This window comes from Pogona vitticeps, chromosome 2 (assembly GCF_051106095.1).
Source record: "Pogona vitticeps strain Pit_001003342236 chromosome 2, PviZW2.1, whole genome shotgun sequence".
Classification (NCBI taxonomy): Eukaryota; Metazoa; Chordata; class Lepidosauria; order Squamata; family Agamidae; genus Pogona; species Pogona vitticeps.
The window spans coordinates 166333378-166350050 of record NC_135784.1 but is presented as its reverse complement, the minus strand read 5'-3'; the positions used below and the strand labels follow the sequence as shown (position 1 = coordinate 166350050).

Here is a 16673-nt window from a genome sequence, read left to right as displayed (position 1 = left end):
GGAAAAATCTGATGTGATTAAAGGAAAAAATGGAGAGGAGAGGGGATCCATCCCACTTATTCAGTCTTGCAAGAGTATGTAATTACTTTACTGAAGTCCTTAAAATAAAACATTCTTACTACTGGGCTAAGGCTTTCTCATGAATAATGGATTTTACGAATATAAACAAGGCGTAACGGTGGAATACTTGCTGTTTATCAAAGGAATATATGTAACACGCTCCGTTTTCTTTGTGGAAAATTCAGAGACAATATTGCATGGCCTGTATTTGGACTTCATTTTTGTTTACTCTTTATTCTATTTTGCCTTCCCACCAAAGTTCCCATGAACCAAAGCCACCGGCAGCGGAGAAGAAGATAACGATCACCACAGCAGGCCTGAAATCTATTAGGAAGGCAAAATGTAGAGCAAAGGAGGGGGACGGTTTCAAAATACTCTTATCACGCGGGTGTGGGGAAGAATCCGTCCTGGAGTCAAAGAGACCTAGATCTTCCTACGGATCCCAGGGAACGCTCTGTTGAGAAGAATTCCTGTGAAAAAAAAAAAGGGGCGCGCTGAGAAAGTCTGATCCGAGCTGAGAAGTCTCTTTAGCCAGTTCAAGGTCACTGTCTAGTGTATTAAATGGGTTCTACATCTTATGCAAATGACTGTCTTGAAAGAACACCAGCTATTGCGGAGAGAGAAAGCCACTCATTTGGAGGAGACAGGGTCGGGATGGGGGTCGGAGGGGGGGGGGGAAGAGCTCACCCTTACACCTCGGATTCTTTCCTAAAAAAGCTTTGTTCAAATATTACCTTCAGCAATTCTAAGATCTGCAGCAAAGCACGTTAACTCCCCTCCCCACGTTTTATGCCCCTTTATGCGCTCAACTCCACAGTATTTTTTTTCTTTAATTTAATCAGCCGCTTCTAGCGACGCTTCACCATCTCATTGTCTTGTGTTTCTTAAATCACAAGCAGAAACAGCAACAAAACTTAAAATAAAGTCGGCCTGTGGGTGATTCCACATAACTTTATTAAAGCATCGCTTTAAAACACACACACTTACGAAAACCTTTCAGTGTAAGACAAGAAAATACAAAGGAATTTGTCCTTCTTCTGGAAAATTCTTTTCCACAACATTTTTTTAAAAAAGTGAAGTGCATTCTGTTCCTTTCCCCACTCTCCATTTTAACACCCCATTGTCATCGTCTCAAATGTTTCTTTTATAAATATGTTACCAGGCAAAACAAAAACCTGCCTGCCTCCTTTAATTGAGCGGCTTCATTCCTTCAATGTAAATTCAATTTTTTTAAAAAAATTAAAATCTGAGACCATCTATTAAGATTACATGCATTCCCCCCCCCCCATTCTTGGGCATTGTCGTTTTGAGTTGAAAAGAAAATATTTAAAAATATATTTATTTAGTAGCTGAACTTATTCGATGTGAGCACAAAAGGCTGAGGAAATCATACAGCTTTTAATTACTTGAATGTTGTCGGCTGAATAACGGTGGACTGGATATTTCTTATGAGATGCGAAGGAGAGCAGAGAAGAAAGGGGGCACTCGGTGGAATATCTAAAGCAAAAGCCATTCAAGGGACTCTCATCCTTTTCAAAGAATTTCGGGTTGCAGGACTGGCCGGTGATGTCGCCCAGTCTGAAATGTTTTGCATGAACTTTGCAAAGAAATCAGAATGCAAGTGAAGAGATTCAGCCGAGAGATTCTCCTAGTATGCCCTTAAAGAGTTAAATCCATATGATGCAGCTACATTTTCCCCAACACTGCCAGCAGAGGCTATCATTCTCCTGCTGGATTATGTAAACCGGTGCCTCTATCTTTAGACATGTAAGACTAAAAAAAGAGACTGGGCTCTTTCTTTTTCCTTTGTCTATACCGTTCGCATATAATGCTTGCCTGTATACGTTTCCGTGGTTGATTTTTGTTTGTTTGTTTTTTGCACAATACTCTTATACTGTATTACAATGGGAGAAGAAGAGGCAAATGGTTCGATCCTGCACACGTATATCAACGTTACCTCCAAGGGACTTAGTTCTGGTTAAAAAAAGTCTTTGAATCCTTACCTCCACAACCTTCTTTAGGATTAGTTGCAAAGAAAAATAATCAATAGGCATTTATCTCTTCTTTCACAAATAAATCACTGCTGAACCAGAGGGGAAAAAAGAGAGCAGAGCCTCCTGTACAAAATATTCTTTGGAAACTTTCCGGACATCCGGACTCCAAAGATAATAAATTTACATCAAAACCTTTAGGTGTGTAAAAGCTGCATATTTCAGCGTCCTCTGATTTGTGTGTGAGTGTGTATTGCATCATCCTACTTTCCAAGAACAACACTGGCATCCAGTTCCCCAATTAGTAATATATTGATTCCAGAGATAATATTCTGAGTAGAAAGAGATCAGGGAATGTTTAGCAACTACAACTGCTATCCTATATACACTGAGTCAGAGATCTGTCCCTTTGAACCCAATGGGCTTCATTTCTGGGTAGACAAATATTCCACTATTGCTTCAGGAATAGACCTTTATGGTGTGAAGCCAATATTCCCCTTTTTCCATATGAATATATTTGGGGGGGGAGAGAAATCTTCCAATAGAAATAATATATAAGTAGGAAACGGGAAATGGCGGAAAGAGGAGGATTCCTTTTACTATAAAGGCAGTAGTTAAGACGATACTCAAAGCAGTTGATACAAAGAAAAGAAAAGGCTAAACTTGGGAAGCTTCCTTTTCATGCCTTTATTGTTGGTCATTAGGCCGCCTGTCTAGACTTGAAATGACACCTTGTTTATCTGTAATCAGAAGCAAGGAACCATTTAGAGAAGACCAACTCCTGGGTGTTGATGGAAGATCAAGGCTCTAGACTTGAGTATTTTGCAGGAAGCTGGTGATGTCAAGGTCAAATAGGCTACATAGTCACGGTCAAGGCTACCCTGCAGTGACATCACAGCGTTCTCACCCAACATCACACAGTGGGCTCCCGTCTTTCCTTATCACAAGCTCTAGAGGCAGAAAAGTCCATCGTCACCGATTATACTTTCTTTCCAAGTGCGGAAAAACAAGGCCTCTTCCCTGTCTGAAATCCACATCCAATTTGCTCCTCCCCTCCCCAGTGTTAAGGATTCTGGGTGCAAGCATCTTACAAACAAGCTTGTTTTATGTTGACCAATTTAGGTTCAGAGGGTTTTTAAAAAAAATAAGATTTGCTTTTGTTTACTTTTTTAAAAGGGTACTTCCTCCTCCCCTACTCTGTTGCACAAATTCTGTTTTCAAACATATCTTGAAGAGACACAAGCTCGTATTTTATGATCACAGGTGCTTGTTAAAAGTTTAAAAGAGGAAGGAGAACAAGAGGAAGTAAAGTTTATACAGCAGGGAGAAAAGGAGAGATGGGAAGGGACCACAAGAAAGCACCATGAGAAAGCACAGACATTCTTTGATTTCCTCAAACCATAACCCTTCTTGTATGGTCTTTAATAAAGGAAGAATGAAGAAATAGATGGATGGATAGACGGTTAGCCTCCTGTTGCCTATGGCTATCTGCTTCTTTAAAAGCTGAATTATTCTCACTGTATCATTTCTCCATTCAAGTAAATTTGGCTTACTCTTACAACTTTGCATTACATTAGCATCAACATCTGCCCCTGATGTTAGTACTTCTAGAACCACTCCACCAACTTCAAAAGGAGCTTTTTCGAACCTCAGTCTCTTGCTCCTTAATACAGGAAGGATCTCTGGAGTATGATTCCCTAATTAGGATATGAATTCTGCTGTAGCAGAGGGAGTTCAGCAGCATTTTAAGAACATTGTGGCACAAATCTTCTGCACACCACAGAGCTGAATGAGGGAAAGGGGAAACACAGCTAACCTAAGGGTGCATATCCATATGCTGGGGTGGGAACATGTGGCTCTTCACATGTTGGACTGCAGGCACAAAATGCCATCATAGTTATCCATCTTGTTTTCTACCCTGTTGCTTGTAAATCTCATTGGACTGTACAGGACTTCGGTCTTAATAGATATCTATAGAACCACACTATTGACTCAAATGGACAATAACAGGACTACAGTAGTGTGTGAAAGAGAATGAGTGAGAGTGAGCTGGCCCATGGTTTATAAAATGGAGCCAAAAAAAGCCAAGATAAGGTAGAGAGATGTGCTTATCCCATTTCTATTTCAAGTACCAAGGAATGCAACGGGGAAGCCTTAATTTTAAGAGAAATGGGTGATACATGGAGCTCAATTCCCTTGGCATTGACTGTTGTGTGCATGGGGAGTATAGTGGAGAAGAAGTGATATAATGTCACATGGAGAATCAAATCCCCACCAAGCTGCTACTGAATGGTTTAGATCAGTGGTCCCCATCCTTGGGCCTCCAGATGTTCGTGGACTTCAACTCCCAGAAATCCTGGCCAGCAGAGGTGGTGGTGAAGGCTTCTGGGAGTTGTAGTCCAAGAACATCTGGAGGCCCAAGGTTGAGGACCACTAGTTTAGATGACACCAGGAGTTATTATGAGTGAAGTTGCTTTACAATTAGGTGAATTAAATGGATTGCAGCTTGGGTTGGAGCATAGTAGGGTGGAGAGCTTCCATGCCTCCCATTGGCACATGATGAGCTCCTAAGGTTTCTTCTCTGTAGCCTTCAAAAATTCCTCGGAGTCAGTTCCCAAAGCAGATCTGGAGATACCTGCTGAATTGCTGGATCTGGCACCCTTGCAAACGGGTGAGAAGAAATTGTACCATCCCTATCTTCCCCAAGTGTATGGGAAGCAAGTTGCATTGAAATCAACAAGCTCCCAGGCTCCCAAGTTAAAGGACACCATGTAGAGCTTAAACATGTACACTCGCTTGAGAGCAGGTCAGCCCTAAACTCACTGGAGATAGTTTCTAAGTCAGAACACATCGATTGGGATGGCCCATTTGAAGAGTGGGAAAGAATCACAGGGTGAAGAGTTTCAGATCCACTTATTTAAAATCAGCGTAGACTCCTCAGTTGTTTTTGTATTGTGTTCTCATCGCTTGTTAAGCAGGCAACTTAGAAAAACCCACAGTGCAGTCCTATATATTTCTATGGAGAAATCAGGCTTATTTTCTGAAAAGCAGCATACAAGATTGCAGCTTTCCTCAGTGCAAGGAGAGAGTTTTGCTCAGTGGTGGGCAGAGCTTGGTTTCATTGCCTAATTTGCACTCATTCTCCCCTATAAACTTCAGAAGGCCTTGAACCAAGAAGAAGCTGTTGAATCCAGTTGCCTCCATCAAGGACTTTCTCATTTCCATGGAAATAAGTTCTGGTGCATTTAATGGGATTTACACCCAGAGGTAAATATGCTTAGGATTGCAGACTGAGAGTCACATTTCAGATTCTGCCTTACAGCATTTTTGCTTTGGGCTATTTCGAAACATTGCGACGTCCCCTTCCCTCTCCCAAATGTTCCTTTCAGACGGAGTGAGGGACATTGCCCACTTGGGAGACAACACAGGGAACTAGCAAAACAGTAACAGCAAGCAAAGGATGCACAACAACATGAAGGAAGTCTTATCAGTAATCCTGGCCTACATATTCTCAACATTTTGGCTTAATTGGGTTGTGAATTCAGCTGCTGAACCTCTCATTTGCAACACATTGTGCTGGCTTTAACCTAAGTTCGTTGCAACACACGATTATTATGCCTAACACTAAATATGGTAGGCAAGAGTAACGCTCAGTTGAAACCAGCTGGCTTTCTCCTGTTGGCTAGCTTTAGAATAGGGGCATTGATCCCAATGGGTTTGCGAAGACTCACAAAAATGGATTACTTTTGAGTCTACTCAGTAGTAGCACAACCAGTTATCCAGGCCCATGTCCCAAAATTATCTAATTCAAAAACTATGGGTTTTGCTTATAAGTAATGGGCGGTATCCACTAAAGAGAAAAGCCACATCCTATGAGTTTCCCATTGAAATCAAACTGATCTTGTTCATCTATGTATTTTGCAGCACAAAAAAAAGAGCAGTGGAACTTCAGAAAGCACAATGCATTTTAAATATTCACCGCATGAAGTACAAGGGGGCGAATCCTTCTATAAGAATAACGCTCCACTCTGGCCCAAAGGCTCTAATGGACTAAACTCAGCTGGAGGGGCCTAAATTCCATCTGAGGAGAGTTATGCCTTTTTATCTTCCCTGATTTTAACGTTGGCAGAGTGATGTTATTAGATCTGAAATGCAAGAGAAATTTCTACTCATATATATATTTCCAGATTTTTGATTATCATTGTCAAATCCAACATCCCTAATGAGGCTAGGAAAACAGAACGAATGCTCACCCTCCTTCTACCTGGGTAAAAAATCAAACCGAAGTGGCTATTTAGAGTTTCTATATTTTAGGGAGGGGTATGTGCCCTATACCTCTTTTCCAAGCTTTGCCCTTGTGCTGGGAAAGTCCCGCCTATGTATCTTGCTAACCCTTTGGTGTTGTTACCCCAAAAACACAAAAGGGCCGGGTCTAATTAGAAATGTCTCCATAGCAGATGAAAGGATCCTAAACCTGCTTGAGGACAACAGACGGTGTACGATGGCTGCGAGAAATAAGAATTCAAGCCTTCTTTCCTCTTGCTGGCCTTTAACTCTTCAAAAAATGATGGATAACCCAGACTTGTTGAATATGTGCTTTGATTTTGTAAAGTGTAGATTACTCCTGGTTGCGTGGGTGTTTGTAATCGGTCTAATGGTGGGAAAGGCAAGCACCCTTAATATTCCTGTTTTCTTGGAACAGCGTTTAATTCACTTTAGTCTAGCCTTCCTGGAAGTAAATAGATTTAAAACTAGAGAGGAACAAGTCATTCGTGTGAAGGCGTCCCAACTAACTAACTAGCTAACTAACTAACTTAACTAAACTAGCAAACAAACAAAGGACAAGGGCATTAGATACCTAATCAAACCAGCTGTGCAGAATTGTTTAGCTTTTGTATCACCCCGTGCCCCTCTACTGAAGTTGATGCGGAGGGTCATAAGCTCCATGGATTTCAAAGAGATGGAAAAACGTGCAAAACGTTTGCACCCGGCAAGGGAGCATAAATTGTCCTTAAAAAACATATACGGGCAGCTGCTGAAGGTACCTCTGCAGAAAAACCCAGGTTATCTGCCTCTCTACTTATCCGCCTGCTATGGCTTGGCTTGTTGTTAGTCGTTTAGTCGTGTCCGACTCTTCGTGACCCCAATGAACCAGAGCACGCCCGGCCCTCCTGTCTTCCACTCCCTCCCGGAGTTGGGTCAAATTCATGTTGGTGGCTACGAGCCACCAAAGGAATCTTCTTCAGACCGGTTCCCCTGCACATGGATGATTCCATAGGTTCTCCATGTAGGCTAAACGAACATTGGCTTCTGCTTCTAGTGTTTTCAAAGTGTTCTCAGCTGTGAATTTTTTACAACAGATTTAATTGGAGCAAATATGAAGGAAGGTAGTTCTGGCCTAAGGAAACAAAACAACTCAATGAGAGTTTAAAGGTTCTTATGAGTTTTCAACAGGGCTCTCCTAATGTCTGTTTCCTGAGAAGGACGTCCCACGAAGCTAGCTGGGTCCTTACTTCCAGGTAATGGCGCTGAGGATTGTGGCCTCAAGGAACTTCCCGATTACCATCGTTCATTCCCTTCCTTGAATTAATTAATTAGGGACATTAATTAATTAATGCCTACGCTTGGGGTAGCCAAAAGTTGAGGTAAGCTATGAGAATCGGAACTTCGTACATACAGCTCGATCCTACCCGTCTTTACTCAGAAGAAATTCCCACTGAGATCAGTGCAACCTGTTACCAAACAAGAAGGCAGAAGACTGCCGGAATGGTGCTGAGACTGAGCAGCCCTGTTGCCCCTTGCTTATTCTGAATTTCAATCTCCACCAATGGCAACGGGTTTGGGTTGGAAAAAGTAGGGCGCCAGGTTACAGCGATAAAACAACTGGGGTCGAGTGGAACTTCATAGAAGGCTTTCGAAAGGAAGCTTTTCTGGTCCAGGACAGGGCCAGGAGGTCCCAAGGTTTACAGATCCTTCCACAAAGTTCCCTTTGTGCCCAACTTTCCTCCTTGTCTCATACATGCCCTGTTTGAAACAGCCCTGGGAAAGTCTTCAACACAGGTCGAAGACTGATCAATACCTCTGTTGCACCCACCTATACGTGTTCTCCACCCCGTGCTTTCTAGTTGTCTCTAAGCCTTGCGTCGGCAGGGGTGCGGGGTGGGGGACGACATTCTCTTCTGTTTTATTTCACAGATCACTACTGCCTATCAAGAATTGAGGGAAGGAGAGACCCTTTAATGGGATCTAGGCATATTTTTGCCATTTAAGGGGGGGGGGGGGAAGAGTGCAAAACCAGGTTTGAGTTAGGGTTTGTTTCTGAAATAACCCCGCAGATTACTCTGGAGAAAGGAATGTGAGAACCGGAACCTTTCTTTTCTCAAAAATCAAGTCGGATTACGGATTTGTCTGCATTAATCTGCACCTTCAATAAAATAAAATAAAATAAAATTACCCAAACGGGAAATCAACTCCATAACACCCACCGAATATGTAGGCAAACCCAAGGCCTAGCACCCTGCAATTTTCCAAAGCAGAAAAGAAGGGAGGAAGAAAAACAGAGATTTATTTTTAAGAAATGTATTCTGCATTCAGTACATATCATTCGGACAACACATTATATACATATACAAGACTCTTTTTTTAAAAATGGATCGCTTTAACAAGGCGAAAGAACACGAACTGCTCTTGTGAGTCGAAAGATAATAGCGAAAACTGAAAACAAACAACAGAGAGAGAACCGCGCACTTTCCATACTGTCTATGGAGAATAAACATTCCAGTTTCATATCAGAAAACAAATACACAATAATAATAACAAATCAACCCGACTGAGAACATATTCCAGAAAACTGAAAATACTAGTTATTAAGGCCATGATCCCGCCAGAGCTGAACGTATTTAAATCTCGCCAAAGGTAAAGTTAAGCACCTGCTGGATTCCCCCCCCCCCCCGTTATAATCCAGTAGACATGGAAGTGGTTATCATTGGCTGGATCGTGCCCTAGGAATTACGCAGGAGCAACATTACTGGAGAATGTGTTTAAAATAATACAGACTAAAATCAGGGGAGTAAAAACACGAACAGCAACACGTTCAGGGTAGCAGCCTTACTTTTCTTTCGGTTTTCTTTTTTGTTTTCCTCTCCACGGTAGCAAAAGAAACATTTCTAGGGCATCTTTTATTTGAACCAAGGTGAATACGTTCTCCATATATATATTTATGTATATAGCTTTCTTTATTCATTTTTCTTTTAAACATCACAGACAGAAACAGCCAAAGAAAGGGGAGATCTTTGATCCTTGATGGGGCGGGGAGGGACAGGCGATTATACAGGACTACAAAATAACATTTAAAATCCCATAGTGGCAAATTTACATATTTGCATTATTTTGTTTCCTCCCCCTCCCCCCTTCTCCTCTCCCTTTGTTAAATGTGCACATTGAAAACCATGTCAAAACGGATGTTTAACTGGGGCGACCGGATTCGCAGTTCAAGAGAGGGTGATGCCAGGACAGAAGAATAAACCAAAGATGGCGGTTTAATTCCTCATCTTTCCGTGGTGGGTGGGTGATCTTCTTCTTCTTCTCTCTTTTTGTTTAAATAATCAGATTGATCAAAGAGTCCAAGGCGTGTGTTATCTATACAAATTTATCAGATAAATATTTGTATGTTTGCTTGTTTCGCTCCTCCTCGATTTCAATGCATCTTTGCTCCCGCCCCCGCCCCCTCCTAGACGGTTTCTTTTGTCAGGTAGCGTGCAGGTGAGGTGTCTTAGATTTACTAACGACCTTTTTCTCTTTCACCCTGCGGTTCTGAAACCAGATCGTGACCTGGCGCTCGGAAAGATTAGTGGTCGCGGAAATCCTTCGTCGCTTCTCTTTGGTTATGAACTTGCTGGCGGCGTATTCCTTTTCTAGTTCTTTCAGTTGAATTTTCGTGTAGGGGACTCGTTTCTTTCGGCCCCTACGATAGCTGCTCACTTCTGGCTGAAGAGGTACCACATCTGTGAAGAGGAGGAGAAGAGGAAAGAAAAAAGCAGGCGAGAGAGAGAGAAAGAGAGAGAGAGAGAGAGAGAGAAAGGGTGTCTATTACATTAAACAGCATCTTGTAACGAGGTGGACAACGTCTCTTCCAGGCATTATAGAAACGAAGAAAAGTAAAATAAAGAAGAGGAGACTATGGGAAGGAAACTTAGAGAGAGGGGAAGAAAGAATTACAGGACAAGGGGACAATGTGAAGTGGGGGAAAGAGAGAAAGAAAAGGATGAGGAAAGAACACGAAAGAGCGAAGGAGAGAGGAAATGGGAGCAAGGCGAGGCAGGGAGGAAGAGGAGGGTTCTGGCTGAGGAAAGTATCAATATATTAGGACGGGCAAGTGCTGCTATTCCAGGCGATATTTGTCCAGGACGGATATAAAGAAGGAGCACCAAGTCACGGATCAGGCATCTGGCAAACAAGGCAGCCGAATGTTAACTCCCAAATTAGTAAATTTAGTCGACACCCTGGCTAACCTTTATCTCTTCATTCCCTTTCTAAGCATCCACTGAATTTTCAGCGGTCGCTTTTAGATGCAGGACAAGGCGACCTCATCAATTATGCTCGTTTTCGGCCTACAGCATATTACTGGCCGCAGCTTGATGGGAAAAGCAGCCCTGCTTCTGTGTGTATGTGTGTGCATGTGCGTATGCGTGTGCGCGTGCATGTGCCTACCGCGTTCTAAGTGCTCCACACCAATTGACCTCTGGAACAGAAAGACCATCTGTGAGCTTGAGGAACCTCAGTCTACTCTCTTCACACCCTTCGTCAGTCAGGGTAGAGACATCAACCAAATCAAGAACCAAACTCAAAAGGAACAAGATACATATACTGTATAGAGAAATCAATAAATAATATTACTTTTTAAAAAAGCTATTGGGGAAAAATTCTGCTTTCTTAATGCTACCCGCTCTGTTTAGAAATGTTAGCCACCTAACATACTCTAGAATGCACTGGAGAATCAATGATTCTCATTAGCCTTAATGCATTCAGCCTTCTCCTTAATAGCCCCTTATGCTAAGGTTGTCCATTGCCAATTCTCCATGATTAACTGTAATCACTCACGCATCAAGGCCCTCTTACTCTACCTCTTGACCGCTTCAACGGCCCCTGAATTAAAGATGCCGGCTTACGACTAGATCTCAAACAAACAGCCCGAAAACAAAACAAAAACAAAAAATGCAAAAGAAAACCCCCAAAGAAACAAAAAAAAACCCCCAACCCTTTACGTTTTTGCAAAACAGCAGTGATAGAAAACACTGAAATGAAAAGGGATGGGATATTTCCTACCAGGAGAAAGTTAAAATCTCTCAAATTAAATATTAATTCCAGCCGCTGTGATCCATAACAGAAAAGAGGAAAAAACATACTTAATTAGGGCAGAAGGTATCCGAGAGACTAGCTATGCCGGCTTATCCTTGCAGAAACAACCAAGGTTCTCGAAGCAACTTGAAGAAGAAAGAGCAAGCTTTATTTGGCTTAAGGTTTGATGGACCGCCGCCGGGATCTGACCAAGTGGGCCACAGCCGATGAAAGCTCATTGCGAGTGTAACATACTAGCCTTTAGGATGCTGCAAGATCCTTTGTTGCTTCTAATTTATTTTCTGCCGAAAGAATCATTTCTCCAGTTTAGCAGAACTGCCTGGCTTGTTTCTTCTCTCCTGAATTCTAGAAGGTACCTCCGAGTCACCTTTTCTGAGGATCCTATTAAGGCCCCAAGGAACAATCGTTAAGACAAAAGTCTAGGTACACCTTGGACTCCTTTCTCCAAGGTACTAGGGCTCTATGAAAATGGAATATTTTAATATTTTAAGAATAAGGGAGGAGGGGTGTGTGTGTGTGTGTGTGTGTGTGTGTTGCCGGGGAAGGAGAGATGCATGTAGGGCACCTTCCACCTTCGCTCACAGTGAGGACAACTGGAGGCACAAGCCTTCCCGATCTCAGCTAGCCTTCACCCAGGCAGGCGAAACCCAGGGGGAGAACCTTGCCTTTTCAAACGTCTGTACCAGATCTCGGTCTAAACAAACACCACAGACCGCCTGGGTTTTCGTCCCTTGCCATAGAAAAATATATTTTGGGCTTCCGACTCAGACTACTAATACGCCTGGCTGAAACACGGTAAAAGCTAGATAGGCCTCCTTTCTCTCTCTCTCTCTCCCCCCCGCCCCGCACCGCATTTAGCTCTGATTCTGCTTCCTACGGGAAGGGAAACCCCCATCATGCAACGCTCTGCGCAGGCATTGTTGGCAAGCGGGGTCCTACGTGGTGGGGCATACCCTTCTTCCCGTATTCTCCAGATAAATGTGTGTGTTTCGCACCGTGTTTATTCGAATCCTCTCCCCTTCACCTATTTTTATCCTTAATCTCTTCGCTCCAAGCCCATCCATTCACATGATTAAGAAGGGCCTGCATACTGATTGCAAGGTTGGGACCCCGAGAGCAAAGGAGACTCTCCTTAGTCTTTCATCTCTCCCGGTTCCGCCCGGCTCTCACTCTCTCTTCTCTAAGTGGTGAGCAATCAGATAAGCCCCGAGCACTCCCGCTCTCAGGGTTACTCCCAGGCTGCCATTCATTCCAGATTTCTAACCAGAGGCGAATGCATCGCTCTGTTTCTTTTTCTCTCCCCACTCCTCTCACTCGGTTTATTTGTAAGATTCATGTCACTTGACAGCTACTTTTGTAATTGCAATATGATTTACTGTACCTTTCCGAAAAGCCCAGCCTTCTTATAAGACAGGGAGGCAGAAAGAGACAAGAAGGAGAGAGGGAGCGGAAAGGAGGGAGGGACGAAGAAATGCTAACTCCTGTCAGGCTGAGAAATTTAATTTAAAATATTCAAATTCCTTTTTAGATAAATCAAAGCAAAAGATAGAGATCCAGCTAAGTAAGCCAAAAAACAGCGAGGAGAGGAGGAGGAGGAGGAGGACCCATTCACACGCGCGCACACGTCTACGCACACCACTGCCAAACTGGCTGTGAAACCACCCTGGAGCTCCAAGGTGCGCAGCTGGATTTCAAACCCGGTTGTTTGGTTTCTCCCTCTTTTCCCCTACGTGCCCATGCAAGCGCTCAGAAACCGATTTTACCTGGGCGGTTGGGTTATACTGGATAGCATATGCACGCGATCATGCCGGAGCAGAGAGCAGAAGCCGATCGCAGAGATCGCCCTACCTGGGAAAGGTGACTTCCAGAGATGGGTAGACTGCGACTGCTCTTTGGAGCAATAGACCTGCCCGTCCCAGCCATTAGAAAGAGCCCAGTGTTGGTATCCTTCCATGGGAAGCAGCGCGTCGTGTCTCGGTTCTGGGTGGCCACTGATACCTGGAACCACTGATACGTCCAAATAGCCAGGGACCGCCTGGTAGGAGCTGGCAAAGCTCGGGTAAAAAGCAAATTCTTTGGCCCGTGAGGATAGTTCTTCGCTGGGGAGGGAGCCGCTGGGCTCGGGGTATTTTTCAGCCGGGTGATAAGAGCAAGGCTTCTGTTGTAAGTTCACGTTGTGGGAGTGGGAGAGCCGGCATCCGTAGTAGCTGCCCCCAAAAGGGTAGCCGTAGCCCAAGGTGGCGTTGGAAGAGGCTGGTGGCGCGGGGCACTGCCTGGCGGCATCTGGAGCAGGTATATCCGTGTAGACAGAACTCTGGTGAGTCCCAATGGTGCTGGAATGACGACCCAATACCGGGTGAGTGATTAAATCCCTGCAGTGGCTCGCTGGGCAGTTCCCACTGAGCCCTTCCATGGCTGGGATTTTATTCTGATTATTTTCATTCGGGTTCTCCTCATACACGTACATGAAGGTATCCGCCCAGCGTGGATGCAAGATCAGTGAAGTCGTCATATCATGGTCTGCCCGAGCTTTTTAAAACTCGACTTCCCAAAGAGAGACACCTAATTTCCCCAACATATTGTTTACGCAGGAGCATGCGCAGAGGCGGCGGAATGGGTCCGGTTCATTAAGAAATCCGCCGGGCCACGTGACCCGTAAATAGCTCGCGCTGTTGTTAGCCCGGCCACGTGACCCTCCCCTGGCCCTATCGCCTTGTCCCTCTTGGCTTTGGGAAGAGAACGGAGAGTTCTCATTGGCTCCCTCTGCGCCACAGAAAAAGAAATTCTTAAAGGCGACGGGAGACACCCATTGACTGTAAAGAGTGTGAGGAAATAAATAAGGGGAAGGTGAGTGCTCAATATTTGGCCGACACAAAGAGGCTGGGATTTGCTATGCCAGAATTCCAGTGCCCCGAAAAATCCTCAGCGTTAAATAGAAAAAACTCATGATTGGAATAAGTTCTTTAAAATTCCTTCTTGAGGGGAAAAAGTATATTCAAAATTGTCGCTGGATAGTGTTAATCAGGAGGTTTTCCCCCCCGCCCCCTTATACATCAGTGAACAGCCAGGGGGGCAGAGGTACGCTGAGGCTCAAAGGAGAAGCAAACCTAGTCCTTATAATATTGAGAATTGTATAAAGGAAGGTGGTAGGTAGAAACCAGTTTCTCAGCGGAAGAGAAAATTCGACATCTAACAAAGCCAATTAAAATTTACAGATTTCAGAAGAACATTAAGATCCAGAATGACGGTCTGCGGCTACTGAGCTTGTATGTCATAGCATCGTGTACGCGTGTCGTGTTTTTGTTTTAATCCTTAAGAATCCGCTTGGTGCGCTTCCCCTCTCCCACCCCCTCCGCATCCCGTTTCTGGGAATCAGCTATTGGATCTTACGGGAAGTAAGGAATACGGACGTTTATCGCCTAGGAAATTGATTTTCTCTCAGTCTCTTTCGGTCTCGGGAGTGAATGGAGAGATGGAGAGATTTATATCCGTTTGTTTTTAAAAATATATAATGGAGGATCCATTTGCTCGGTAAAAATGTCATTGAGCTACTTACCTTTGTTTTCCACCGAAGGAAGTATCAGAAACCACACTTGTTCTTTGTTTGTTTGTTTTCAATGCAAGAGAATCTGTTTTTTTCAGTCCGTGTTATGATTTCTTTCTTTTTTTAAAAATCATTTTTGACTGATGGGCATCTGCGAAATCTTTTGTCCGTCTGTCTGTTTCAGAAGGCTTTCTCTGTTCTTCTCTCAGCTTGTGGTTGGGGAATAAAAGAATACAAGTACTGTAGAGGATGAAGGAAGGGAGTGAGGGAGAAATCGCCTCTAGATTGCAAGAAATATGATAGATGCCTTCAAAACGTTCCAGGGTTTTTATAGGGTTTGCTCCTTGTACGAGTCCGGCCTAATAATGCTTAATCTTTCGTGCTCAGCCAACTGGGAATGTTTTAAAGGGATTGTTTGTGATTATATTATGATACAGTATTATGTTATTAATGTTTAATACTTTAGTAGTAAATATTGCAGCAACAATGTCTGTTGCTGAAGGGTTCTGTGAGTTAGATATAATGGTCTCAATGTTGATTTGTGTGTGCCCGGGCAGAGAAGACAATAAATGCAACTCACTTTTATACAACGTGAACAGGATCCTAGATGGATGAGTTATAATTACACAGATGAAATAGAAGAATTGGGAGCTAGTCTGCCAGAGATTGATGGCTGTGATATAGGTACAGACAAGTACCTTGATACATACACTCTCCACATGTTGGCAAGAGTAGTTTATTTATTCACTGTCCCAATGACTTAGGTCCCCCACTTTTAAAATACTCTTCCTGGTCATTTTTTGTTTTATGTAGACGGATGTATTTGAAAGGAGAAAAAATCTGAATTTTAGCTGGAGAGTGTAGAGAGGATATTCCAGAATTATGATCTTCCAAGTACGTTCTTCCCAGCACCCCATTACAAAGAATAACTTTGACAAATTAATGCAGCCAGACGTAAGGTGGAGGAAAGAATGAATTGTTCAGCAATGAGGAAGGGGAAATATAGGCATGATATCCATCTTGCACATAGCTGTATCTTAGTCGTATAGAATCTATAGGAGAGTTTGTTTACTGAGAAGCTTGCCCGGCTACTTTCGGGTAGAGTTTGACTTTCATGCATGCATGAATGGGAAGGATTGGTCTCTGAGTTGCCACTTAAATCATTGAAATCCTACCTCATCCAGTTTCTCTCCATCACTTCCCAACTCAGCGGGCAACCTTCTCTGGGAAGGATAACAAGGGGCCAACTCAATCCACGCGCATCACTCACCTCGGGTGTGTGTGTGCAAGAAAGACTTACTTACTCCCAGGAAGGGCGACGGAATGGCCTCCCATTACGCCGGGATCTTCCGACCACACTGGAGTCCTCAAGGAAAAGTGAGGAATGAATAAGTAAAAACCTAAATAAACAACGCCCCCCCCCCCAGTGGTTACTGTCCCGTTCTCTGTAGCATTTTCAATCTTTGCGTTCATTAGCTCGCTCCATCCCTAAAATGCTACGGCCCAAGCAGAAAACAACGGAATTCACTCAAGATCTCCAACAAAGAAACTCAACCCAGAAAACGGCTTTCAAGAACTAAAGTCTTTAATAGTCGCTCCCTTTCCTCCTGGAAACCTAATGCCTTCCAGCGGCGGGAGGGGGGCTGTTTCTAAAACCATCTTGACTCTCACTTTTTCAAACACGGCAAAGAAATCGGCCGAAGTCCAAGGTCAAGGCAAAA

General features: G+C 43.5%; 1 protein-coding gene across 1 annotated transcript; it reads right to left on the bottom strand.

Moving 5' to 3' along the window:
* Positions 1-416: 416 nt before the first annotated feature.
* Positions 417-14042, bottom strand: HOXC13 (homeobox C13). The gene is made up of 2 exons (XM_020784583.3): positions 13257-14042; positions 417-10054 (listed from the first exon to the last, which is right to left on the bottom strand). Exons 1-2 carry the CDS (start codon positions 13918-13920, stop codon positions 9798-9800), a joined length of 921 nt encoding a protein of 306 aa, XP_020640242.1. The 5' UTR covers positions 13921-14042; the 3' UTR covers positions 417-9797.
* Positions 14043-16673: the final 2631 nt, after the last annotated feature.